Source organism: Lutjanus erythropterus, chromosome 6 (assembly GCF_056507025.1).
Source record: "Lutjanus erythropterus isolate fLutEry1 chromosome 6, fLutEry1.hap2, whole genome shotgun sequence".
NCBI lineage: Eukaryota > Metazoa > Chordata > Actinopteri > Lutjaniformes > Lutjanidae > Lutjanus > Lutjanus erythropterus.
Window position 1 is genome coordinate 41,848,094 of NC_139322.1, and position 22,583 is coordinate 41,870,676.

The 22,583-nt window shown below is 55.5% G+C and overlaps 1 protein-coding gene, 27 non-coding genes and 1 pseudogene across 28 annotated transcripts; all 29 read right to left on the reverse strand.

Annotated features, from left to right (window-relative positions):
• Window positions 1–621: 621 nt before the first annotated feature.
• Window positions 622–812, reverse strand: LOC146326155 (U2 spliceosomal RNA). Its single transcript, XR_014770822.1, has one exon. It is a non-coding gene; the product is annotated as a U2 spliceosomal RNA (small nuclear RNA).
• A 211-nt stretch (window positions 813–1,023) lies between these two features.
• On the reverse strand, window positions 1,024–1,138 carry LOC146326156 (U5 spliceosomal RNA). Its single transcript, XR_014771149.1, has one exon. It is a non-coding gene; the product is annotated as a U5 spliceosomal RNA (small nuclear RNA).
• A 647-nt stretch (window positions 1,139–1,785) lies between these two features.
• On the reverse strand, window positions 1,786–1,977 carry LOC146326157 (U2 spliceosomal RNA). The gene has a single exon (XR_014770919.1). It is a non-coding gene; the product is annotated as a U2 spliceosomal RNA (small nuclear RNA).
• A 211-nt stretch (window positions 1,978–2,188) lies between these two features.
• On the reverse strand, window positions 2,189–2,303 carry LOC146326158 (U5 spliceosomal RNA). The gene has a single exon (XR_014771150.1). It is a non-coding gene; the product is annotated as a U5 spliceosomal RNA (small nuclear RNA).
• Window positions 2,304–2,941: 638 nt separating this feature from the next.
• Window positions 2,942–3,132, reverse strand: LOC146326159 (U2 spliceosomal RNA). The gene has a single exon (XR_014770916.1). It is a non-coding gene; the product is annotated as a U2 spliceosomal RNA (small nuclear RNA).
• Window positions 3,133–3,343: 211 nt separating this feature from the next.
• Window positions 3,344–3,458, reverse strand: LOC146326160 (U5 spliceosomal RNA). The gene has a single exon (XR_014771111.1). It is a non-coding gene; the product is annotated as a U5 spliceosomal RNA (small nuclear RNA).
• Window positions 3,459–4,097: 639 nt separating this feature from the next.
• Window positions 4,098–4,288, reverse strand: LOC146326161 (U2 spliceosomal RNA). The gene has a single exon (XR_014770823.1). It is a non-coding gene; the product is annotated as a U2 spliceosomal RNA (small nuclear RNA).
• A 211-nt stretch (window positions 4,289–4,499) lies between these two features.
• LOC146326162 (U5 spliceosomal RNA) lies at window positions 4,500–4,614 on the reverse strand. Its single transcript, XR_014771112.1, has one exon. It is a non-coding gene; the product is annotated as a U5 spliceosomal RNA (small nuclear RNA).
• Window positions 4,615–5,264: 650 nt separating this feature from the next.
• On the reverse strand, window positions 5,265–5,455 carry LOC146326163 (U2 spliceosomal RNA). The gene has a single exon (XR_014770824.1). It is a non-coding gene; the product is annotated as a U2 spliceosomal RNA (small nuclear RNA).
• A 206-nt stretch (window positions 5,456–5,661) lies between these two features.
• LOC146326164 (U5 spliceosomal RNA) lies at window positions 5,662–5,776 on the reverse strand. The gene has a single exon (XR_014771151.1). It is a non-coding gene; the product is annotated as a U5 spliceosomal RNA (small nuclear RNA).
• A 639-nt stretch (window positions 5,777–6,415) lies between these two features.
• Window positions 6,416–6,606, reverse strand: LOC146326165 (U2 spliceosomal RNA). The gene has a single exon (XR_014770826.1). It is a non-coding gene; the product is annotated as a U2 spliceosomal RNA (small nuclear RNA).
• Window positions 6,607–6,817: 211 nt separating this feature from the next.
• LOC146326166 (U5 spliceosomal RNA) lies at window positions 6,818–6,932 on the reverse strand. The gene has a single exon (XR_014771153.1). It is a non-coding gene; the product is annotated as a U5 spliceosomal RNA (small nuclear RNA).
• A 633-nt stretch (window positions 6,933–7,565) lies between these two features.
• LOC146326167 (U2 spliceosomal RNA) lies at window positions 7,566–7,756 on the reverse strand. Its single transcript, XR_014770918.1, has one exon. It is a non-coding gene; the product is annotated as a U2 spliceosomal RNA (small nuclear RNA).
• A 211-nt stretch (window positions 7,757–7,967) lies between these two features.
• Window positions 7,968–8,082, reverse strand: LOC146326168 (U5 spliceosomal RNA). The gene has a single exon (XR_014771113.1). It is a non-coding gene; the product is annotated as a U5 spliceosomal RNA (small nuclear RNA).
• Window positions 8,083–8,726: 644 nt separating this feature from the next.
• LOC146326169 (U2 spliceosomal RNA) lies at window positions 8,727–8,917 on the reverse strand. Its single transcript, XR_014770897.1, has one exon. It is a non-coding gene; the product is annotated as a U2 spliceosomal RNA (small nuclear RNA).
• A 206-nt stretch (window positions 8,918–9,123) lies between these two features.
• On the reverse strand, window positions 9,124–9,238 carry LOC146326170 (U5 spliceosomal RNA). The gene has a single exon (XR_014771114.1). It is a non-coding gene; the product is annotated as a U5 spliceosomal RNA (small nuclear RNA).
• Window positions 9,239–9,882: 644 nt separating this feature from the next.
• Window positions 9,883–10,062, reverse strand: LOC146326171 (U2 spliceosomal RNA; annotated as a pseudogene).
• A 40-nt stretch (window positions 10,063–10,102) lies between these two features.
• Window positions 10,103–12,275, reverse strand: LOC146326172 (uncharacterized). The gene has a single exon (XM_084720084.1). It carries the CDS (start codon window positions 12,235–12,237, stop codon window positions 10,549–10,551), a length of 1,689 nt encoding a protein of 562 aa, XP_084576210.1. The 5' UTR covers window positions 12,238–12,275; the 3' UTR covers window positions 10,103–10,548.
• A 4,226-nt stretch (window positions 12,276–16,501) lies between these two features.
• On the reverse strand, window positions 16,502–16,692 carry LOC146326173 (U2 spliceosomal RNA). The gene has a single exon (XR_014770827.1). It is a non-coding gene; the product is annotated as a U2 spliceosomal RNA (small nuclear RNA).
• A 203-nt stretch (window positions 16,693–16,895) lies between these two features.
• LOC146326174 (U5 spliceosomal RNA) lies at window positions 16,896–17,008 on the reverse strand. Its single transcript, XR_014771134.1, has one exon. It is a non-coding gene; the product is annotated as a U5 spliceosomal RNA (small nuclear RNA).
• Window positions 17,009–17,641: 633 nt separating this feature from the next.
• LOC146326175 (U2 spliceosomal RNA) lies at window positions 17,642–17,832 on the reverse strand. The gene has a single exon (XR_014770828.1). It is a non-coding gene; the product is annotated as a U2 spliceosomal RNA (small nuclear RNA).
• A 211-nt stretch (window positions 17,833–18,043) lies between these two features.
• On the reverse strand, window positions 18,044–18,158 carry LOC146326176 (U5 spliceosomal RNA). The gene has a single exon (XR_014770926.1). It is a non-coding gene; the product is annotated as a U5 spliceosomal RNA (small nuclear RNA).
• Window positions 18,159–18,797: 639 nt separating this feature from the next.
• Window positions 18,798–18,988, reverse strand: LOC146326177 (U2 spliceosomal RNA). The gene has a single exon (XR_014770829.1). It is a non-coding gene; the product is annotated as a U2 spliceosomal RNA (small nuclear RNA).
• Window positions 18,989–19,194: 206 nt separating this feature from the next.
• On the reverse strand, window positions 19,195–19,309 carry LOC146326178 (U5 spliceosomal RNA). The gene has a single exon (XR_014771115.1). It is a non-coding gene; the product is annotated as a U5 spliceosomal RNA (small nuclear RNA).
• A 639-nt stretch (window positions 19,310–19,948) lies between these two features.
• Window positions 19,949–20,139, reverse strand: LOC146326179 (U2 spliceosomal RNA). The gene has a single exon (XR_014770905.1). It is a non-coding gene; the product is annotated as a U2 spliceosomal RNA (small nuclear RNA).
• Window positions 20,140–20,355: 216 nt separating this feature from the next.
• LOC146326180 (U5 spliceosomal RNA) lies at window positions 20,356–20,470 on the reverse strand. The gene has a single exon (XR_014771116.1). It is a non-coding gene; the product is annotated as a U5 spliceosomal RNA (small nuclear RNA).
• Window positions 20,471–21,115: 645 nt separating this feature from the next.
• On the reverse strand, window positions 21,116–21,306 carry LOC146326181 (U2 spliceosomal RNA). The gene has a single exon (XR_014770906.1). It is a non-coding gene; the product is annotated as a U2 spliceosomal RNA (small nuclear RNA).
• A 216-nt stretch (window positions 21,307–21,522) lies between these two features.
• LOC146326182 (U5 spliceosomal RNA) lies at window positions 21,523–21,637 on the reverse strand. The gene has a single exon (XR_014771117.1). It is a non-coding gene; the product is annotated as a U5 spliceosomal RNA (small nuclear RNA).
• Window positions 21,638–22,282: 645 nt separating this feature from the next.
• On the reverse strand, window positions 22,283–22,473 carry LOC146326183 (U2 spliceosomal RNA). The gene has a single exon (XR_014770830.1). It is a non-coding gene; the product is annotated as a U2 spliceosomal RNA (small nuclear RNA).
• Window positions 22,474–22,583: the final 110 nt, after the last annotated feature.

Sequence of the window (22,583 nt, forward strand, 5' to 3'; positions counted from 1 at the left end):
GCGCCAGCCAAGATGTCTGTCGTCCCAGTCCCCGGCCTCACGGTAAGCCCGGCTTGGCTTAGCGTGCGCCAAACTCCCGGGCCACGCCCCTGCCCCTGCCCCTGCCCCTGGCCCCCAACACCCCCGACACTCTCACAGGCTCTATACAGGCAGTGGCTTCGCGGATAGGATGAGTCCCGGCTGTAGGGCGCAGGCTACCGAGCACCAGGGAGAGTCAGGCGCCTCCAGACTCTCGCTGAGGACGGGCTGAAAACCCGGAAGGAAAACAGCCGGCACACTCAAAGGGGCATATAGGACCGCTCAAAATGGGGCAATATTCCCTCTCTGTCTGACTGTCCAAAGTGCAAACCTGGCTGCATTTTTGTCAGGCTTTGTCTTGCTCCTCTTTCCGTTCCGTTCCGAGCCACGCTCCCTCCCCCTCCCCAGCCGTCAAGGCTCAAATGCAGTAATTTCAGAGCGCGAGTCCGCAGGGACGCCAGCGAGCCAAGGCGGCGTTAAGGACGCTGTTCAGGCCGCGGTGCCGTCCACTTTGAACCCTGGTCTTTTTCCGGTCTCCGGGCTTGCGGTTGAGCCACGGAGCCCTCAATCTGCACTGGCGTTTTGCTTTTCCACAAGGCAGGAGGAGGGTGCACCGTTCCCGGCGGCACTGCAATACCGGGTCGATGCGTGGAGTGAACGGAGCGAGCCCCTTTTTCAGCTCCCGGTGCTAAAAATCCCTTTAATATGTTGTCCCCTTATAGGGGACGTATCAGATATTAAACTGATAAGAACAGATACTACACTTGATCTTAGCCAAAAGGCCGAGAAGCGATGACCCCCCGGCCCCTTGCTGCCCCACCCCACCTCCCGGAACAGTCCTCACCGGCCGCGGTGAAGCCGTTTCAACTGCGCACCAGAGGGGGCCGCTGCTTAGCACCTCCGCCCAAGGGCTCCATGGCTGGGCTCTGAGCCCACTTGAAGGACAGCTGCTTTGCTTTGCTTTGCTTTGCTTTGCTTTGCTTTGCTTTTCACAAGTGCGCAAGGCTCAGCCAAAGGGCAAAGCCTGCCAAAAATGGGTTCAACTCATTGGTGTTCCTCTCCATGGAAGTCTTTAGTAAAAGGCGAAAGACTTGTGCGCTTTGAAGAGAAACCCGAGTAAGTACAGCCCCTCTCCTCCGCGCCAGCCAAGATGTCTGTCGTCCCAGTCCCCGGCCTCACGGTAAGCCCGGCTTGGCTTAGCGTGCGCCAAACTCCCGGGCCACGCCCCTGCCCCTGCCCCTGGCCCCCAACACCCCCAACACCCCCGACACTCTCACAGGCTCTATACAGGCAGTGGCTTCGCGGATAGGATGAGTCCCGGCTGTAGGGCGCAGGCTACCGAGCACCAGGGAGACTCAGGCGCCTCCAGACTCTCGCTGAGGACGGGCTGAAAACCCGGAAGGAAAACAGCCGGCACACTCAAAGGGGCATATAGGACCGCTCAAAATGGGGCAATATTCCCTCTCTGTCTGACTGTCCAAAGTGCAAACCTGGCTGCATTTTTGTAAGGCTTTGTCTTGCTCCTCTTTCCGTTCCGTTCCGTTCCGAGCCACGCTCCCTCCCCCTCCCCAGCCGTCAAGGCTCAAATGCAGTAGTTTCAGAGCGCGAGTCCGCAGGGACGCCTGCGAGCCAAGGCGGCGTTGAGGACGCTGTTCAAGCCGCGGTGCCGTCCACTTTGAACCCCGGTCTTTTTCCGGTCTCCGGGCTTGCGGTTGAGCCACGGAGCCCTCAATCTGCACTGGCGTTTTGCTTTTCCACAAGGCAGGAGGAGGGTGCACCGTTCCCGGCGGCACTGCAATACCGGGTCGATGCGTGGAGTGAACGGAGTGAGCCCCTTTTCTCAGCTCCCGGTGCTAAAAATCCCTTTAATATGTTGTCCCCTTATAGGGGACGTATCAGATATTAAACTGATAAGAACAGATACTACACTTGATCTTAGCCAAAAGGCCGAGAAGCGATGACCCCCCAGCACCTTGCTGCCCCACCCCACCTCCCGGAACAGTCCTCACCGGCCGCGGTGAAGCCGTTTCAACTGCGCACCAGAGGGGGCCGCTGCTTAGCACCTCCGCCCAAGGGCTCCATGGCTGGGCTCTGAGCCCACTTGAAGGACAGCTGCTTTGCTTTGCTTTGCTTTGCTTTGCTTTGCTTTGCTTTTCACAAGTGCGCAAGGCTCAGCCAAAGGGCAAAGCCTGCCAAAAATGGGTTCAACTCATTGGTGTTCCTCTCCACGAAAGTCTTTAGTAAAAGGCGAAAGACTTGTGCGCTTTGAAGAGAAACCCGAGTAAGTACAGCCCCTCTCCTCCGCGCCAGCCAAGATGTCTGTCGTCCCAGTCCCCGGCCTCACGGTAAGCCCGGCTTGGCTTAGCGTGCGCCAAACTCCCGGGCCACGCCCCTGCCCCTGCCCCTGGCCCCCAACACCCCCGACACTCTCACAGTCTCGATACAGGCAGTGGCTTCGCGGATAGGATGAGTCCCGGCTGTAGGGCGCAGGCTACCGAGCACCAGGGAGACTCAGGCGCCTCCAGACTCTCGCTGAGGACGGGCTGAAAACCCGGAAGGAAAACAGCCGGCACACTCAAAGGGGCATATAGGACTGCTCAAAATGGGGCAATATTCCCTCTCTGTCTGACTGTCCAAAGTGCAAACCTGGCTGCATTTTTGTCAGGCTTTGTCTTGCTCCTCTTTCCGTTCCGTTCCGTTCCGAGCCACGCTCCCTCCCCCTCCCCAGCCGTCAAGGCTCAAATGCAGTAGTTTCAGAGCGCGAGTCCGCAGGGACGCCTGCGAGCCAAGGCGGCGTTAAGGACGCTGTTCAGGCCGCGGTGCCGTACACTTTGAACCCCGGTCTTTTTCCGGTCTCCGGGCTTGCGGTTGAGCCACGGAGCCCTCAATCCTCACTGGCGTTTTGCTTTTCCACAAGGCAGGAGGAGAGTGCACCGTTCTCGGCGGCACTGCAATACCGGGTCGATGCGTGGAGTGAACGGAGCGAGCCCCTTTTTCAGCTCCCGGTGCTAAAAATCCCTTTAATATGTTGTCCCCTTATAGGGGACGTATCAGATATTAAACTGATAAGAACAGATACTACACTTGATCTTAGCCAAAAGGCCGAGAAGCGATGACCCCCCAGCCCCTTGCTGCCCCACCCCACCTCCCGGAACAGTCCTCACCGGCCGCGGTGAAGCCGTTTCAACTGCGCACCAGAGGGGGCCGCTGCTTAGCACCTCCGCCCAAGGGCTCCATGGCTGGGCTCTGAGCCCACTTGAAGGACAGCTGCTTTGCTTTGCTTTGCTTTGCTTTGCTTTGCTTTGCTTTTCACAAGTATGCAAGGCTCAGCCAAAGGGCAAAGCCTGCCAAAAATGGGTTCAACTCATTGGTGTTCCTCTCCACGGAAGTCTTTAGTAAAAGGCGAAAGACTTGTGCGCTTTGAAGAGAAACCCGAGTAAGTACAGCCCCTCTCCTCCGCGCCAGCCAAGATGTCTGTCGTCCCAGTCCCCGGCCTCACGGTAAGCCCGGCTTGGCTTAGCGTGCGCCCAACTCCCGGGCCACGCCCCTGCCCCTGCCCCTGCCCCTGGCCCCCAACACCCCCGACACTCTCACAGGCTCTATACAGGCAGTGGCTTCGCGGATAGGATGAGTCCCGGCTGTAGGGCGCAGGCTACCGAGCACCAGGGAGAGTCAGGCGCCTCCAGACTCTCGCTGAGGACGGGCTGAAAACCCGGAAGGAAAACAGCCGGCACACTCAAAGGGGCATATAGGACCGCTCAAAATGGGGCAATATTCCCTCTCTGTCTGACTGTCCAAAGTGCAAACCTGGCTGCATTTTTGTCAGGCTTTGTCTTGCTCCTCTTTCCGTTCCGTTCCGAGCCACGCTCCCTCCCCCTCCCCAGCCGTCAAGGCTCAAATGCAGTAGTTTCAGAGCGCGAGTCCGCAGGGACGCCAGCGAGCCAAGGCGGCGTTAAGGACGCTGTTCAGGCCGCGGTGCCGTCCACTTTGAACCCCGGTCTTTTTCCGGTCTCCGGGCTTGCGGTTGAGCCACGGAGCCCTCAATCTGCACTGGCGTTTTGCTTTTCCACAAGGCAGGAGGAGGGTGCACCGTTCCCGGCGGCACTGCAATACCGGGTCGATGCGTGGAGTGAACGGAGCGAGCCCCTTTTTCAGCTCCCGGTGCTAAAAATCCCTTTAATATGTTGTCCCCTTATAGGGGACGTATCAGATATTAAACTGATAAGAACAGATACTACACTTGATCTTAGCCAAAAGGCCGAGAAGCGATGACCCCCCGGCCCCTTGCTGCCCCACCCCACCTCCCGGAACAGTCCTCACCGGCCGCGGTGAAGCCGTTTCAACTGCGCCCCAGAGGGGGCCGCTGCTTAGCACCTCCGCCCAAGGGCTCCATGGCTGGGCTCTGAGCCCACTTGAAGAACAGCTGCTTTGCTTTGCTTTGCTTTGCTTTGCTTTGCTTTGCTTTTCACAAGTGTGCAAGGCTCAGCCAAAGGGCAAAGCCTGCCAAAAATGGGTTCAACTCATTGGTGTTCCTCTCCACGGAAGTCTTTAGTAAAAGGCGAAAGACTTGTGCGCTTTGAAGAGAAACCCGAGTAAGTACAGCCCCTCTCCTCCGCGCCAGCCAAGATGTCTGTCGTCCCAGTCCCCGGCCTCACGGTAAGCCCGGCTTGGCTTAGCGTGCGCCAAACTCCCGGGCCACGCCCCTGCCCCTGCCCCTGCCCCTGCCCCTGGCCCCCAACACCCCCGACACTCTCACAGGCTCTATACAGGCAGTGGCTTCGCGGATAGGATGAGTCCCGGCTGTAGGGCGCAGGCTACCGAGCACCAGGGAGACTCAGGCGCCTCCAGACTCTCGCTGAGGACGGGCTGAAAACCCGGAAGGAAAACAGCCGGCACACTCAAAGGGGCATATAGGACCGCTCAAAATGGGGCAATATTCCCTCTCTGTCTGACTGTCCAAAGTGCAAACCTGGCTGCATTTTTGTCAGGCTTTGTCTTGCTCCTCTTTCCGTTCCGTTCCGTTCCGAGCCACGCTCCCTCCCCCTCCCCAGCCGTCAAGGCTCAAATGCAGTAGTTTCAGAGCGCGAGCCCGCAGGGACGCCTGCGAGCCAAGGCGGCGTTAAGGACGCTGTTCAGGCCGCGGTGCCGTCCACTTTGAACCCCGGTCTTTTTCCGGTCTCCGGGCTTGCGGTTGAGCCACGGAGCCCTCAATCTGCACTGGCGTTTTGCTTTTCCACAAGGCAGGAGGAGGGTGCACCGTTCCCGGCGGCACTGCAATACCGGGTCGATGCGTGGAGTGAACGGAGCGAGCCCCTTTTTCAGCTCCCGGTGCTAAAAATCCCTTTAATATGTTGTCCCCTTATAGGGGACGTATCAGATATTAAACTGATAAGAACAGATACTACACTTGATCTTAGCCAAAAGGCCGAGAAGCGATGACCCCCCGGCCCCTTGCTGCCCCACCCCACCTCCCGGAACAGTCCTCACCGGCCGCGGTGAAGCCGTTTCAACTGCGCCCCAGAGGGGGCCGCTGCTTAGCACCTCCGCCCAAGGGCTCCATGGCTGGGCTCTGAGCCCACTTGAAGAACAGCTGCTTTGCTTTGCTTTGCTTTGCTTTGCTTTGCTTTTCACAAGTGTGCAAGGCTCAGCCAAAGGGCAAAGCCTGCCAAAAATGGGTTCAACTCATTGGTGTTCCTCTCCACGGAAGTCTTTACTAAAAGGCGAAAGACTTGTGCGCTTTGAAGAGAAACCCGAGTAAGTACAGCCCCTCTCCTCCGCGCCAGCCAAGATGTCTGTCGTCCCAGTCCCCGGCCTCACGGTAAGCCCGGCTTGGCTTAGCGTGCGCCAAACTCCCGGGCCACGCCCCTGCCCCTGCCCCTGCCCCTGGCCCCCAACACCCCCGACACTCTCACAGGCTCTATACAGGCAGTGGCTTCGCGGATAGGATGAGTCCCGGCTGTAGGGCGCAGGCTACCGAGCACCAGGGAGACTCAGGCGCCTCCAGACTCTCGCTGAGGACGGGCTGAAAACCCGGAAGGAAAACAGCCGGCACACTCAAAGGGGCATATAGGACCGCTCAAAATGGGGCAATATTCCCTCTCTGTCTGACTGTCCAAAGTGCAAATCTGGCTGCATTTTTGTCAGGCTTTGTCTTGCTCCTCTTTCCGTTCCGTTCCGAGCCACGCTCCCTCCCCCTCCCCAGCCGTCAAGGCTCAAATGCAGTAATTTCAGAGCGCGAGTCCGCAGGGACGCCAGCGAGCCAAGGCGGCGTTAAGGACGCTGTTCAGGCCGCGGTGCCGTCCACTTTGAACCCCGGTCTTTTTCCGGTCTCCGGGCTTGCGGTTGAGCCACGGAGCCCTCAATCTGCACTGGCGTTTTGCTTTTCCACAAGGCAGGAGGAGGGTGCACCGTTCCCGGCGGCACTGCAATACCGGGTCGATGCGTGGAGTGAACGGAGCGAGCCCCTTTTTCAGCTCCCGGTGCTAAAAATCCCTTTAATATGTTGTCCCCTTATAGGGGACGTATCAGATATTAAACTGATAAGAACAGATACTACACTTGATCTTAGCCAAAAGGCCGAGAAGCGATGACCCCCCGGCCCCTTGCTGCCCCACCCCACCTCCCGGAACAGTCCTCACCGGCCGCGGTGAAGCCGTTTCAACTGCGCCCCAGAGGGGGCCGCTGCTTAGCACCTCCGCCCAAGGGCTCCATGGCTGGGCTCTGAGCCCACTTGAAGAACAGCTGCTTTGCTTTGCTTTGCTTTGCTTTGCTTTGCTTTGCTTTTCACAAGTGTGCAAGGCTCAGCCAAAGGGCAAAGCCTGTCAAAAATGGGTTCAACTCATTGGTGTTCCTCTCCACGGAAGTCTTTACTAAAAGGCGAAAGACTTGTGCGCTTTGAAGAGAAACCCGAGTAAGTACAGCCCCTCTCCTCCGCGCCAGCCAAGATGTCTGTCGTCCCAGTCCCCGGCCTCACGGTAAGCCCGGCTTGGCTTAGCGTGCGCCAAACTCCCGGGCCACGCCCCTGCCCCTGCCCCTGGCCCCCAACACCCCCGACACTCTCACAGGCTCTATACAGGCAGTGGCTTCGCGGATAGGATGAGTCCCGGCTGTAGGGCGCAGGCTACCGAGCACCAGGGAGACTCAGGCGCCTCCAGACTCTCGCTGAGGACGGGCTGAAAACCCGGAAGGAAAACAGCCGGCACACTCAAAGGGGCATATAGGACCGCTCAAAATGGGGCAATATTCCCTCTCTGTCTGACTGTCCAAAGTGCAAACCTGGCTGCATTTTTGTCAGGCTTTGTCTTGCTCCTCTTTCCGTTCCGTTCCGAGCCACGCTCCCTCCCCCTCCCCAGCCGTCAAGGTTCAAATGCAGTAATTTCAGAGCGCGAGTCCGCAGGGACGCCAGCGAGCCAAGGCGGCGTTAAGGACGCTGTTCAGGCCGCGGTGCCGTCCACTTTGAACCCCGGTCTTTTTCCGGTCTCCGGGCTTGCGGTTGAGCCACGGAGCCCTCAATCTGCACTGGCGTTTTGCTTTTCCACAAGGCAGGAGGAGGGTGCACCGTTCCCGGCGGCACTGCAATACCGGGTCGATGCGTGGAGTGAACGGACCGAGCCCCTTTTTCAGCTCCCGGTGCTAAAAATCCCTTTAATATGTTGTCCCCTTATAGGGGACGTATCAGATATTAAACTGATAAGAACAGATACTACACTTGATCTTAGCCAAAAGGCCGAGAAGCGATGACCCCCCGGCCCCTTGCTGCCCCACCCCACCTCCCGGAACAGTCCTCACCGGCCGCGGTGAAGCCGTTTCAACTGCGCCCCAGAGGGGGCCGCTGCTTAGCACCTCTGCCCAAGGGCTCCATGGCTGGGCTCTGAGCCCACTTGAAGAACAGCTGCTTTGCTTTGCTTTGCTTTGCTTTGCTTTGCTTTGCTTTTCACAAGTGTGCAAGGCTCAGCCAAAGGGCAAAGCCTGCCAAAAATGGGTTCAACTCATTGGTGTTCCTCTCCACGGAAGTCTTTAGTAAAAGGCGAAAGACTTGTGCGCTTTGAAGAGAAACCCGAGTAAGTACAGCCCCTCTCCTCCGCGCCAGCCAAGATGTCTGTCGTCCCAGTCCCCGGCCTCACGGTAAGCCCGGCTTGGCTTAGCGTGCGCCAAACTCCCGGGCCACGCCCCTGCCCCTGCCCCTGCCCCTGGCCCCCAACACCCCCGACACTCTCACAGGCTCTATACAGGCAGTGGCTTCGCGGATAGGATGAGTCCCGGCTGTAGGGCGCAGGCTACCGAGCACCAGGGAGACTCAGGCGCCTCCAGACTCTCGCTGAGGACGGGCTGAAAACCCGGAAGGAAAACAGCCGGCACACTCAAAGGGGCATATAGGACCGCTCAAAATGGGGCAATATTCCCTCTCTGTCTGACTGTCCAAAGTGCAAACCTGGCTGCATTTTTGTCAGGCTTTGTCTTGCTCCTCTTTCCATTCCGTTCCGTTCCGAGCCACGCTCCCTCCCCCTCCCCAGCCGTCAAGGCTCAAATGCAGTAGTTTCAGAGCGCGAGCCCGCAGGGACGCCTGCGAGCCAAGGCGGCGTTAAGGACGCTGTTCAGGCCGCGGTGCCGTCCACTTTGAACCCCGGTCTTTTTCCGGTCTCCGGGCTTGCGGTTGAGCCACGGAGCCCTCAATCTGCACTGGCGTTTTGCTTTTCCACAAGGCAGGAGGAGGGTGCACCATTCCCGGCGGCACTGCAATACCGGGTCGATGCGTGGAGTGAACGGAGCGAGCCCCTTTTTCAGCTCCCGGTGCTAAAAATCCCTTTAATATGTTGTCCCCTTATAGGGGACGTATCAGATATTAAACTGATAAGAACAGATACTACACTTGATCTTAGCCAAAAGGCCGAGAAGCGATGACCCCCCGGCCCCTTGCTGCCCCACCCCACCTCCCGGAACAGTCCTCACCGGCCGCGGTGAAGCCGTTTCAACTGCGCACCAGAGGGGGCCGCTGCTTTGCACCTCCGCCCAAGGGCTCCATGGCTGGGCTCTGAGCCCACTTGAAGGACAGCTGCTTTGCTTTGCTTTGCTTTGCTTTGCTTTGCTTTTCACAAGTGCGCAAGGCTCAGCCAAAGGGCAAAGCCTGCCAAAAATGGGTTCAACTCATTGGTGTTCCTCTCCACGGAAGTCTTTAGTAAAAGGCGAAAGACTTGTGCGCTTTGAAGAGAAACCCGAGTAAGTACAGCCCCTCTCCTCCGCGCCAGCCAAGATGTCTGTCGTCCCAGTCCCCGGCCTCACGGTAAGCCCGGCTTGGCTTAGCGTGCGCCAAACTCCCGGGCCACGCCCCTGCCCCTGCCCCTGCCCCTGGCCCCCAACACCCCCGACACTCTCACAGGCTCTATACAGGCAGTGGCTTCGCGGATAGGATGAGTCCCGGCTGTAGGGCGCAGGCTACCGAGCACCAGGGAGACTCAGGCGCCTCCAGACTCTCGCTGAGGACGGGCTGAAAACCCGGAAGGAAAACAGCCGGCACACTCAAAGGGGCATATAGGACCGCTCAAAATGGGGCAATATTCCCTCTCTGTCTGACTGTCCAAAGTGCAAACCTGGCTGCATTTTTGTCAGGCTTTGTCTTGCTCCTCTTTCCGTTCCGTTCCGTTCCGAGCCAGGCTCCCTCCCCCTCCCCAGCCGTCAAGGCTCAAATGCAGTAGTTTCAGAGCGCGAGTCCGCAGGGACGCCTGCGAGCCAAGGCGGCGTTAAGGACGCTGTTCAGGCCGCGGTGCCGTCCACTTTGAACCCTGGTCTTTTTCCGGTCTCCGGGCTTGCGGTTGAGCCACGGAGCCCTCAATCTGCACTGGCGTTTTGCTTTTCCACAAGGCAGGAGGAGGGTGCACCGTTCCCGGTGGCACTGCAATACCGGGTCGATGCGTGGAGTGAACGGAGCGAGCCCCTTTTTCAGCTCCCGGTGCTAAAAATCCCTTTAATATGTTGTCCCCTTATAGGGGACGTATCAGATATTAAACTGATAAGAACAGATTTTCCTCTTTCGTCTTTCGAAAAGTTTTATTGACACGATTTCACACATTTCAGTTTACATTTTTCCTTTTTCCATCAAGGATGACATGTTTACACACAGTTCATTTGTTTTCCATTCATTCATTCATGTTTAAAGTGAGTAAAAAACTCATTTATTTTCATGAATCTTTTCAAGCACAATAAAATTTGGTAAAAAAACATGTCTAAAACCCAGTGTAAAACATTCCTACATTCATCATGTAAAACCATTTCTTAAAAATTGCGTTTGCTTGTTAAAATGGTTTACAGTTAAGACATGTTTAAAAGAGTGCTTGTGTTTGTGTGTGTTTTTTAAAAGTCCATTGATATGTTTTGTGTGTCAGTCCATGTGTCTTTAAAAGGTTCATCTAAAAGGGAGTGCAGAGGTTAAAAGAAAAGTTCATGTTCATTGTGCAGGAGCAGGGTGAGTCCTTATCAAATCAACCTCACTCCGCTCCCCCAAGCCTTTGTTCTCTCGGGATCCTGCTGTGGTGCTCAGAGGAGGTCCTCGCCTTCTGCTCCTTCCCTGTCCTGCCGCTTCCGGAGAGTCAGGCCGCCGCCGCCGGGACTTTTTCGGTGATGTGGCTCCGGCTCCTTCGTCCGAATGGGCACAGAGGCGATTCTTCTTTGTGGCTGTGTCCTCGGCCCGCCGCCTGCAGCTCCGGCCGCTCGGACCGTCACTGCTGCCATACGGAGCACAGCCACGGGGGGGATCTGCTTGTGCTTCCTCACCAGCAAGTTTCTGGAGGTCCAGATGGCGTCTACGATGGCGGCGAGGGTGAGCCACTGCTTGGCGAAGACAGATGGTGGAAAGTCTTCCTGGCTCACCCCATACAGCACTAGCTGTGCTGTAAGGACCTCCCTTGCTGGTAAGCACGGGAATTGCAAGGAGCCGGCCGTTGCCCACAGGTCCTCAGCGGCGCTGCACTCCCAGAGCAGGTGCCTCACCGACTCTGGCGCGCCACAACCAGGTCGGGGGCAGGTTGCGTTCCTCGCCATGCCTCTGGAGTGCATTACGGACCTGACCGGGAGGATCTCGTGAGCCACCATCCATGCCAGGTCCCGGAGTTGGTTTGGGAGAGCAGAGTGGTTCACGTTGCGCCAAACCATGGAGGGCTCGCCGAGTGCGAGGCCGCGCACTGGACTCACTGGCTCCCGCTCCTGCACAACAGATAAAAGCAGACGGTGGTTGGTTAAAATCTGCAACTCCTCCTGCTCCAGGTTAAAATGCTTTAAAAATGTGCAAATAAAAGCATGTGCTGGTGGCAGGTTAAAAGACACAGGAACTTTAAGATCAGTGGGTAACACTTTCAGCCTTCTCAGGTATGTCCCCATCCAGAACCGTGTCATTGCAGCTGTCTTTGGGTTTCTGGATGGGGCTGTAGCGGCTTTAAGGTGCAGGGTGGTGTAAAAGGATCCTAAAAACAGGTACAGGTCTGGCACTCCTTTCCCTCCTTTCCCCTTCGGCCGCTTCATGACGTTTCGTTTTAGCCTTTCCCACTTGGATCCCCATAAAAAATAAAAGATGGCTCGTTCCAGGTCTAAAAGCACACTCCTAGGAGGGGTAAAAACAGAGCTGACAAGTAAAAGCACAGGTAAAATCACTGCTTTTATGATTAAAATTTTGCCTTCCATTGTCAGTCCTCTAAGTCCCCAGAATCCTAGTCGTTTCCTAACTTTCCCTACCACGTCCGGCCAATTTGTACTTCCACCCCCCTCCCTGTCGAATTTAATCCCCAGTATCTTCTGGTCAGTCTGGGTCACAGTCAGGGGAAGTCCTGTCATGTCGGTCGCTGTCCATGGGCCATAAAATTGGGCTTGCGTTTTGTCTTTGTTCAGTTTTGATGCAGAGGCCCGCCCAAACCAGTCGGTCAAGTCCAGCGTCCTGTTGACGGATGAAAGGTCGGTACAAACAAGGTTAAAATCGTCCATGTATAAAAGGCACTTAATAAAAGAACCCCCACCTCCCGGTATTGCCACCCCGTTGATCCATTTGTCCCTTCTCAAGATCTGCGCCAGCGGTTCCACGCAGGCGACGTAGAGGAGGGCAGATAACGGACACCCCTGACGGACACCACAGCATACATTCACTGCTTTGGTAAGTTGCCCATTAACAAGGATTCTGCTCGTGATGCCCCGGTATAGCAATCCCACCCACGCTATAAACCTATCAGGAAACCCCATTTTTTTGCAGTACCTTGAAAAGGTACTGGTGCGAGACCCGATCAAAGGCTTTCTCAAAATCTAAATTTAGGACTATCAGCCGAATGTTTCTGTCTCTCGCGTAACAGATGGTGTCTCTGATCAGTACGAGGCTGTCGGTGATCTTCCTCCCCGGAACGGCGCAGCCTTGATCCGGGTGGATCACCTCCCCTAAAACCAAGGATAAACGACTCGCTAAAAGCTTACTAAAAAGTTTGCAGTCTACGTTTAAAAGAGTCACAGGTCTCCAGTTTTTAAGGTCAGTCTTATCGTCCTTTTTATGTATTAAAGTTACTATCCCTACTCTAAATGAGTCTGGCAACAGGTTGAGTCTTTCAAATTCGTTAAAAACAGTTAAAATATCGTGTGCGATAAGATCCTTAAAAGTCAGATAAAACTCCAGGGGAAGTCCATCTTGACCAGGGGACTTCCCCTTCTTAAAATGTTTTAAACAGTTATCTAACTCTAAAAGGGTAAAATCCTGTCTTAAAAGCACACTATCTTTAACTTTGTTTTCAACGAATTCTAAAACCTGTTCAGTAACGTTTTCGTGTGTTATTTTCTCATTGTACAATGTTTTATAGAATTCTTCCACGGTTTCTTTGAGTTCCTCTGAGCTTGTCGTTAAATTTCCGTCTTTATTTTTCAATTTTGTCAAAATTCCTCCCTTACTCATTATTTTCTTAAGAAAGTACCGTGTACATTTTTCCCCTTCTTCTATTTCTCTTTCTCTACTTCTTAAAATGACCCCTCGACTCTTAATTTCTGCAAATTCTTTCAGTTGTCTTTTGATTTCTAAAATTTCATTGTTAAAATCAAAACCCTGGCTTGTTAATGTAAAATAGCGTTGCATTCTTTTCTGCAGTCCCAACATGTGTCTGTCTGCCCTATCTTTCTTTTTCTTACCTGACTGCCTAAAGAAAGTCCGGGTCCTCTCCTTCACCATTTCCCACCAGTGTGCTCGTGTTTCGTACAAGTCTTGAAGGGTCTGCCACTCCTTGTACTGCTCTCGGTATTCCCTAACTATCTCCCTATCTTCTAAAAGAGAGCAGTTGAGTTTCCACAGACCACTTCCTACAGTCACACCCGAAGAGAGTGATAGGGTGCAGGATAGCATGACGTGATCGGAGAAGAAAACAGGGGTTAATCTAGCATCGGTGGGCGGGCAGTTTCGTGTAAAACAGTAGTCGATGCAAGAGGCTCTGGCGCTGTCACCACTGAACCAGGTGAAGCCCTCCTCTCTGGGATGCATGGTCTTAAAACAGTCGACTAGCTTAAAATCCCTAACCATTCCCTGAAGTAAAACCGATGTTTTGTCTATTTTAAAATCCTCCCCTGCATTTCTCCTATCTTTCCTACTTAAAACACAATTAAAATCTCCTCCTACCACTAATGGGACCCTACCTAACATGTGGGACTGCAGTTCTTCTAAAAGGTCATACCTGTCGTTTTTGTCGTTAAAACCATAGACGTTAAGAAGGTTAAAATCATTATCCATAAAAGGAAGACGTGCTAAAAGAGCCCGCCCATCCCTCACCACAGTGCTGCCTTTCACCGAGATTAAGGGGTTTTTTATAAGTATGGCCACTCCGTCTGATTTATTTCCATTTGAACCACTGAAAAGGGAGGTCCCGGGTGGCCACATTCCTTCCCATTTTCTATAACTTTTTACAAAGGGCAGGTTGCATTCCTGTAATAGGAACACATCTGAGTCAACAGACTGTAGGAAGGAAAATATGCTCTGTGCTCTAACTCTTGACCTCACACTTCTCACATTGATGGTGGAAATGTTAAGACTCATGAGTATGAGAAGTAAAAATGACAGGTATTTCATATTAGGGTTTGGTTTTTAAAAAACAACAAGACCAGGGTTATTTCAATTTCATTTTCTTGTTTTGTACCAGAAACTCATTTCACGTCCCATAGCAATTAAGAGGTGAATCTAGAGTTTCTGACCTCCTGAATGCTTCGTTTGCTCGTTTTTCAAGTGGAGTTGATTGAAGTACAATATTTAGAAAAGAACACGGGTCAGCAGAGGAGGCGACGCTAGGCATCTCCACCGGTGAAGTGGCAGTGCCCACATCAGTCCGCCCCCTTTTCTCTGCAGCTTCCACCATCTCAGAGCTGGAAAGTTCTGACACAGTTCTTTTCAGGAAGGGCTGCGAAGGGAGGGAGGTTTCACTGGACCCTTCCTCCACGATCTGGAGACTGGGAGTGGTGTTTTCACTCGCAGAGTCATGTCCAGATTCACCGGCTGCCTGGCTCTCTTCACTTTCCTGCTCTTCCCCTTCTGCTAGGGTGAGGCCAGGCCCCTCCCCTTTTCCCGCCTCACTGGGCTCCTCTCCTCCAATGTCAGGTTTTGGCGGGAAATTTGAATTTTCCAGCCCCTCCCCTTCAATTAGTACTTTGTCTTTTCGGCCATTTTCTTCTGTTTTCCCTCCATTTTCTTCTGGGGGTTCCTGCCTTCTTTGTGCTTTTACTTTGTTGGCAAATGATTTCGGGCAATCTCTGAAGAGGTGGTTTGCCTCTCCACAGAGGTTGCATTTTCTACCATTGGGACATTCCTCAAAGGAATGCCCCACTTCCCTACATTTGCCACACACAGTTTTCTGGCAAGCTTCTGCCAGGTGCCCATGCTCACCACACTTGCGGCAGAGCTTCGGCATTCCCTGGTAGTGGATGTAGCCCCTGTTTTCTCCAAGGACTATCATGGATGGGAGATGTTTCAGGCCCTGGAAGCCCTGGGGGTCCTGCCATTGCTGGACAGGGACCCTCCAGGCGCAATTCCAAATGCCGTCTTCATCCCTCACCTTGGTAGCCTGGCCTTTAAACAGTGCAGAATCTCTCCAGCCACATGCAAATGTCCTCAGCATTTACTATTTCATTGAACATTCTGACAATCACCACTTTCTGTGAGTTGTCAGTAAGTTTCTCCACAGTGAAAGCTGAGAACTGGGCCTTAGCTTTTTCAAACCTGTTCCAAAATTCTAATAAGATTGCAACCGACACAAAACTTACATCAAATCCTTTTCCAAAGGGCAGAGTCACTATACAGTTTAAATGTTCTGGTTTGAAGCCAAGGATTTGTTGGATAAGCTTCCTGGAGAAGTCCAGTCGGGACATCTCCAGGAGCTTTCCATCTACTTCCTTAAAAAGGAAGCGCACGCTGTGGTGCCTCCGCATGCCGGCACGGGCAGCCGACATGGCTGGAGGCACCACGTTAAAATAAGGCAATTGAAATCAATAAATAAACGTGAAGCCAATAAAACCTTCTAAAACCAATAAATAACAATAAAAGAAGTCAAGACAGCAAACAAACTGAAAGTTCACTTACCTTAACAAACACTGTGCAAATCAGCAAATGTGCAAAATAGGCAAAATGCAAAAATATCTCCCAAATATGCAAGGGAAAGTTCCCACGGATAGGGGACTTTCCTGCAACGCCGGGAGTGATCGCAGTCTTTGCCAAAAGGCCGAGAAGCGATGACCCCCCAGCCCCTTGCTGCCCCACCCCACCTCCCGGAACAGTCCTCACCGGCCGCGGTGAAGCCGTTTCAACTGCGCACCAGAGGGGGCCGCTGCTTAGCACCTCCGCCCAAGGGCTCCATGGCTGGGCTCTGAGCCCACTTGAAGGACAGCTGCTTTGCTTTGCTTTGCTTTGCTTTGCTTTTCACAAGTGCGCAAGGCTCAGCCAAAGGGCAAAGCCTGCCAAAAATGGGTTCAACACATTGGTGTTCCTCTCCACGGAAGTCTTTAGTAAAAGGCTCTATACAGGCAGTGGCTTCGCGGATAGGATGAGTCCCGGCTGTAGGGCGCAGGCTACCGAGCACCAGGGAGACTCAGGCGCCTCCAGACTCTCGCTGAGGACGGGCTGAAAACCCGGAAGGAAAACAGCCGGCACACTCAAAGGGGCATATAGGACCGCTCAAAATGGGGCAATATTCCCTCTCTGTCTGACTGTCCAAAGTGCAAATCTGGCTGCATTTTTGTCAGGCTTTGTCTTGCTCCTCTTTCCGTTCCGTTCCGAGCCACGCTCCCTCCCCCTCCCCAGCCGTCAAGGCTCAAATGCAGTAGTTTCAGAGCGCGAGTCCGCAGGGACGCCTGCGAGCCAAGGCGGCGTTAAGGACGTTGTTCAGGCCGCGGTGCCGTCCACTTTGAACCCCGGTCTTTTTCCGGTCTCCGGGCTTGCGGTTGAGCCACGGAGCCCTCAATCTGCACTGGCGTTTTGCTTTTCCACAAGGCAGGAGGAGGGTGCACCGTTCCCGGCGGCACTGCAATACCGGGTCGATGCGTGGAGTGAACGGAGCGAGCCCCTTTTTCAGCTCCCGGTGCTAAAAATCCCTTTAATATGTTGTCCCCTTATAGGGGACGTATCAGATATTAAACTGATAAGAACAGATACTACACTTGATCTTAGCCAAAAGGCCGAGAAGCGATGACCCCCCAGCCCCTTGCTGCCCCACCCCACCTCCCGGAACAGTCCTCACCGGCCGCGGTGAAGCCGTTTCAACTGCGCCCCAGAGGGGGCCGCTGCTTAGCACCTCCGCCCAAGGGCTCCATGGCTGGGCTCTGAGCCCACTTGAAGAACAGCTGCTTTGCTTTGCTTTGCTTTGCTTTGCTTTTCACAAGTGTGCAAGGCTCAGCCAAAGGGGAAAGCCTGCCAAAAATGGGTTCAACTCATTGGTGTTCCTCTCCACGGAAGTCTTTAGTAAAAGGCGAAAGACTTGTGCGCTTTGAAGAGAAACCCGAGTAAGTACAGCCCCTCTCCTCCGCGCCAGCCAAGATGTCTGTCGTCCCAGTCCCCGGCCTCACGGTAAGCCCGGCTTGGCTTAGCGTGCGCCAAACTCCCGGGCCACGCCCCTGCCCCTGCCCCTGGCCCCCAACACCCCCGACACTCTCACAGGCTCTATACAGGCAGTGGCTTCGCGGATAGGATGAGTCCCGGCTGTAGGGCGCAGGCTACCGAGCACCAGGGAGACTCAGGCGCCTCCAGACTCTCGCTGAGGACGGGCTGAAAACCCGGAAGGAAAACAGCCGGCACACTCAAAGGGGCATATAGGACCGCTCAAAATGGGGCAATATTCCCTCTCTGTCTGACTGTCCAAAGTGCAAACCTGGCTGCATTTTTGTCAGGCTTTGTCTTGCTCCTCTTTCCGTTCCGTTCCGAGCCACGCTCCCTCCCCCTCCCCAGCCGTCAAGGCTCAAATGCAGTAATTTCAGAGCGCGAGTCCGCAGGGACGCCAGCGAGCCAAGGCGGCGTTAAGGACGCTGTTCAGGCCGCGGTGCCGTCCACTTTGAACCCCGGTCTTTTTCCGGTCTCCGGGCTTGCGGTTGAGCCACGGAGCCCTCAATCTGCACTGGCGTTTTGCTTTTCCACAAGGCAGGAGGAGGGTGCACCGTTCCCGGCGGCACTGCAATACCGGGTCGATGCGTGGAGTGAACGGAGCGAGCCCCTTTTTCAGCTCCCGGTGCTAAAAATCCCTTTAATATGTTGTCCCCTTATAGGGGACGTATCAGATATTAAACTGATAAGAACAGATACTACACTTGATCTTAGCCAAAAGGCCGAGAAGCGATGACCCCCCGGCCCCTTGCTGCCCCACCCCACCTCCCGGAACAGTCCTCACCGGCCGCGGTGAAGCCGTTTCAACTGCGCACCAGAGGGGGCCGCTGCTTAGCACCTCCGCCCAAGGGCTCCATGGCTGGGCTCTGAGCCCACTTGAAGGACAGCTGCTTTGCTTTGCTTTGCTTTGCTTTGCTTTGCTTTGCTTTTCACAAGTGCGCAAGGCTCAGCCAAAGGGCAAAGCCTGCCAAAAATGGGTTCAACTCATTGGTGTTCCTCTCCACGGAAGTCTTTAGTAAAAGGCGAAAGACTTGTGCGCTTTGAAGAGAAACCTGAGTAAGTACAGCCCCTCTCCTCCGCGCCAGCCAAGATGTCTGTCGTCCCAGTCCCCGGCCTCACGGTAAGCCCGGCTTGGCTTAGCGTGCGCCAAACTCCCGGGCCACGCCCCTGCCCCTGCCCCTGCCCCTGGCCCCCAACACCCCCGACACTCTCACAGGCTCTATACAGGCAGTGGCTTCGCGGATAGGATGAGTCCCGGCTGTAGGGCGCAGGCTACCGAGCACCAGGGAGACTCAGGCGCCTCCAGACTCTCGCTGAGGACGGGCTGAAAACCCGGAAGGAAAACAGCCGGCACACTCAAAGGGGCATATAGGACCGCTCAAAATGGGGCAATATTCCCTCTCTGTCTGACTGTCCAAAGTGCAAACCTGGCTGCATTTTTGTCAGGCTTTGTCTTGCTCCTCTTTCCGTTCCGTTCCGAGCCACGCTCCCTCCCCCTCCCCAGCCGTCAAGGCTCAAATGCAGTAATTTCAGAGCGCGAGTCCGCAGGGACGCCAGCGAGCCAAGGCGGCGTTAAGGACGCTGTTCAGGCCGCGGTGCCGTCCACTTTGAACCCCGGTCTTTTTCCGGTCTCCGGGCTTGCGGTTGAGCCACGGAGCCCTCAATCTGCACTGGCGTTTTGCTTTTCCACAAGGCAGGAGGAGGGTGCACCGTTCCCGGCGGCACTGCAATACCGGGTCGATGCGTGGAGTGAACGGAGCGAGCCCCTTTTTCAGCTCCCGGTGCTAAAAATCCCTTTAATATGTTGTCCCCTTATAGGGGACGTATCAGATATTAAACTGATAAGAACAGATACTACACTTGATCTTAGCCAAAAGGCCGAGAAGCGATGACCCCCCGGCCCCTTGCTGCCCCACCCCACCTCCCGGAACAGTCCTCACCGGCCGCGGTGAAGCCGTTTCAACTGCGCACCAGAGGGGGCCGCTGCTTAGCACCTCCGCCCAAGGGCTCCATGGCTGGGCTCTGAGCCCACTTGAAGGACAGCTGCTTTGCTTTGCTTTGCTTTGCTTTGCTTTGCTTTTCACAAGTGCGCAAGGCTCAGCCAAAGGGCAAAGCCTGCCAAAAATGGGTTCAACTCATTGGTGTTCCTCTCCACGGAAGTCTTTAGTAAAAGGCGAAAGACTTGTGCGCTTTGAAGAGAAACCCGAGTAAGTACAGCCCCTCTCCTCCGCGCCAGCCAAGATGTCTGTCGTCCCAGTCCCCGGCCTCACGGTAAGCCCGGCTTGGCTTAGCGTGCGCCAAACTCCCGGGCCACGCCCCTGCCCCTGCCCCTGCCCCTGGCCCCCAACACCCCCGACACTCTCACAGGCTCTATACAGGCAGTGGCTTCGCGGATAGGATGAGTCCCGGCTGTAGGGCGCAGGCTACCGAGCACCAGGGAGACTCAGGCGCCTCCAGACTCTCGCTGAGGACGGGCTGAAAACCCGGAAGGAAAACAGCCGGCACACTCAAAGGGGCATATAGGACCGCTCAAAATGGGGCAATATTCCCTCTCTGTCTGACTGTCCAAAGTGCAAACCTGGCTGCATTTTTGTCAGGCTTTGTCTTGCTCCTCTTTCCGTTCCGTTCCGAGCCACGCTCCCTCCCCCTCCCCAGCCGTCAAGGCTCAAATGCAGTAATTTCAGAGCGCGAGTCCGCAGGGACGCCAGCGAGCCAAGGCGGCGTTAAGGACGCTGTTCAGGCCGCGGTGCCGTCCACTTTGAACCCCGGTCTTTTTCCGGTCTCCGGGCTTGCGGTTGAGCCACGGAGCCCTCAATCTGCACTGGCGTTTTGCTTTTCCACAAGGCAGGAGGAGGGTGCACCGTTCCCGGCGGCACTGCAATACCGGGTCGATGCGTGGAGTGAACGGAGCGAGCCCCTTTTTCAGCTCCCGGTGCTAAAAATCCCTTTAATATGTTGTCCCCTTATAGGAGACGTATCAGATATTAAACTGATAAGAACAGATACTACACTTGATCTTAGCCAAAAGGCCGAGAAGCGATGACCCCCCGGCCCCTTGCTGCCCCACCCCACCTCCCGGAACAGTCCTCACCGGCCGCGGTGAAGCCGTTTCAACTGCGCACCAGAGGGGGCCGCTGCTTAGCACCTCCGCCCAAGGGCTCCATGGCTGGGCTCTGAGCCCACTTGAAGGACAGCTGCTTTGCTTTGCTTTGCTTTGCTTTGCTTTGCTTTGCTTTGCTTTTCACAAGTGCGCAAGGCTCAGCCAAAGGGCAAAGCCTGCCAAAAATGGGTTCAACTCATTGGTGTTCCTCTCCACGGAAGTCTTTAGTAAAAGGCGAAAGACTTGTGCGCTTTGAAGAGAAACCCGAGTAAGTACAGCCCCTCTCCTCCGCGCCAGCCAAGATGTCTGTCGTCCCAGTCCCCGGCCTCACGGTAAGCCCGGCTTGGCTTAGCGTGCGCCAAACTCCCGGGCCACGCCCCTGCCCCTGCCCCTGCCCCTGCCCCTGGCCCCCAACACCCCCGACACTCTCACAGGCTCTATACAGGCAGTGGCTTCGCGGATAGGATGAGTCCCGGCTGTAGGGCGCAGGCTACCGAGCACCAGGGAGACTCAGGCGCCTCCAGACTCTCGCTGAGGACGGGCTGAAAACCCGGAAGGAAAACAGCCGGCACACTCAAAGGGGCATATAGGACCGCTCAAAATGGGGCAATATTCCCTCTCTGTCTGACTGTCCAAAGTGCAAACCTGGCTGCATTTTTGTCAGGCTTTGTCTTGCTCCTCTTTCCGTTCCGTTCCGAGCCACGCTCCCTCCCCCTCCCCAGCCGTCAAGGCTCAAATGCAGTAATTTCAGAGCGCGAGTCCGCAGGGACGCCAGCGAGCCAAGGCGGCGTTAAGGACGCTGTTCAGGCCGCGGTGCCGTCCACTTTGAACCCCGGTCTTTTTCCGGTCTCCGGGCTTGCGGTTGAGCCACGGAGCCCTCAATCTGCACTGGCGTTTTGCTTTTCCACAAGGCAGGAGGAGGGTGCACCGTTCCCGGCGGCACTGCAATACCGGGTCGATGCGTGGAGTGAACGGAGCGAGCCCCTTTTTCAGCTCCCGGTGCTAAAAATCCCTTTAATATGTTGTCCCCTTATAGGAGACGTATCAGATATTAAACTGATAAGAACAGATACTACACTTGATCTTAGCCAAAAGGCCGAGAAGCGATGACCCCCCGGCCCCTTGCTGCCCCACCCCACCTCCCGGAACAGTCCTCACCGGCCGCGGTGAAGCCGTTTCAACTGCGCACCAGAGGGGGCCGCTGCTTAGCACCTCCGCCCAAGGGCTCCATGGCTGGGCTCTGAGCCCACTTGAAGGACAGCTGCTTTGCTTTGCTTTGCTTTGCTTTGCTTTGCTTTGCTTTGCTTTTCACAAGTGCGCAAGGCTCAGCCAAAGGGCAAAGCCTGCCAAAAATGGGTTCAACTCATTGGTGTTCCTCTCCACGGAAGTCTTTAGTAAAAGGCGAAAGACTTGTGCGCTTTGAAGAGAAACCCGAGTAAGTACAGCCCCTCTCCTCCGCGCCAGCCAAGATGTCTGTCGTCCCAGTCCCCGGCCTCACGGTAAGCCCGGCTTGGCTTAGCGTGCGCCAAACTCCCGGGCCACGCCCCTGCCCCTGCCCCTGCCCCTGCCCCTGGCCCCCAACACCCCCGACACTCTCACAGGCTCTATACAGGCAGTGGCTTCGCGGATAGGATGAGTCCCAGCTGTAGGGCGCAGGCTACCGAGCACCAGGGAGACTCAGGCGCCTCCAGACTCTCGCTGAGGACGGGCTGAAAACCCGGAAGGAAAACAGCCGGCACACTCAAAGGGGCATATAGGACCGCTCAAAATGGGGCAATATTCCCTCTCTGTCTGACTGTCCAAAGTGCAAACCTGGCTGCATTTTTGTCAGGCTTTGTCTTGCTCCTCTTTCCGTTCCGTTCCGAGCCACGCTCCCTCCCCCTCCCCAGCCGTCAAGGCTCAAATGCAGTAATTTCAGAGCGCGAGTCCGCAGGGACGCCAGCGAGCCAAGGCGGCGTTAAGGACGCTGTTCAGGCCGCGGTGCCGTCCACTTTGAACCCCGGTCTTTTTCCGGTCTCCGGGCTTGCGGTTGAGCCACGGAGCCCTCAATCTGCACTGGCGTTTTGCTTTTCCACAAGGCAGGAGGAGGGTGCACCGTTCCCGGCGGCACTGCAATACCGGGTCGATGCGTGGAGTGAACGGAGCGAGCCCCTTTTTCAGCTCCCGGTGCTAAAAATCCCTTTAATATGTTGTCCCCTTATAGGGGACGTATCAGATATTAAACTGATAAGAACAGATACTACACTTGATCTTAGCCAAAAGGCCGAGAAGCGATGACCCCCCGGCCCCTTGCTGCCCCACCCCACCTCCCGGAACAGTCCTCACCGGCCGCGGTGAAGCCGTTTCAACTGCGCACCAGAGGGGGCCGCTGCTTAGCACCTCCGC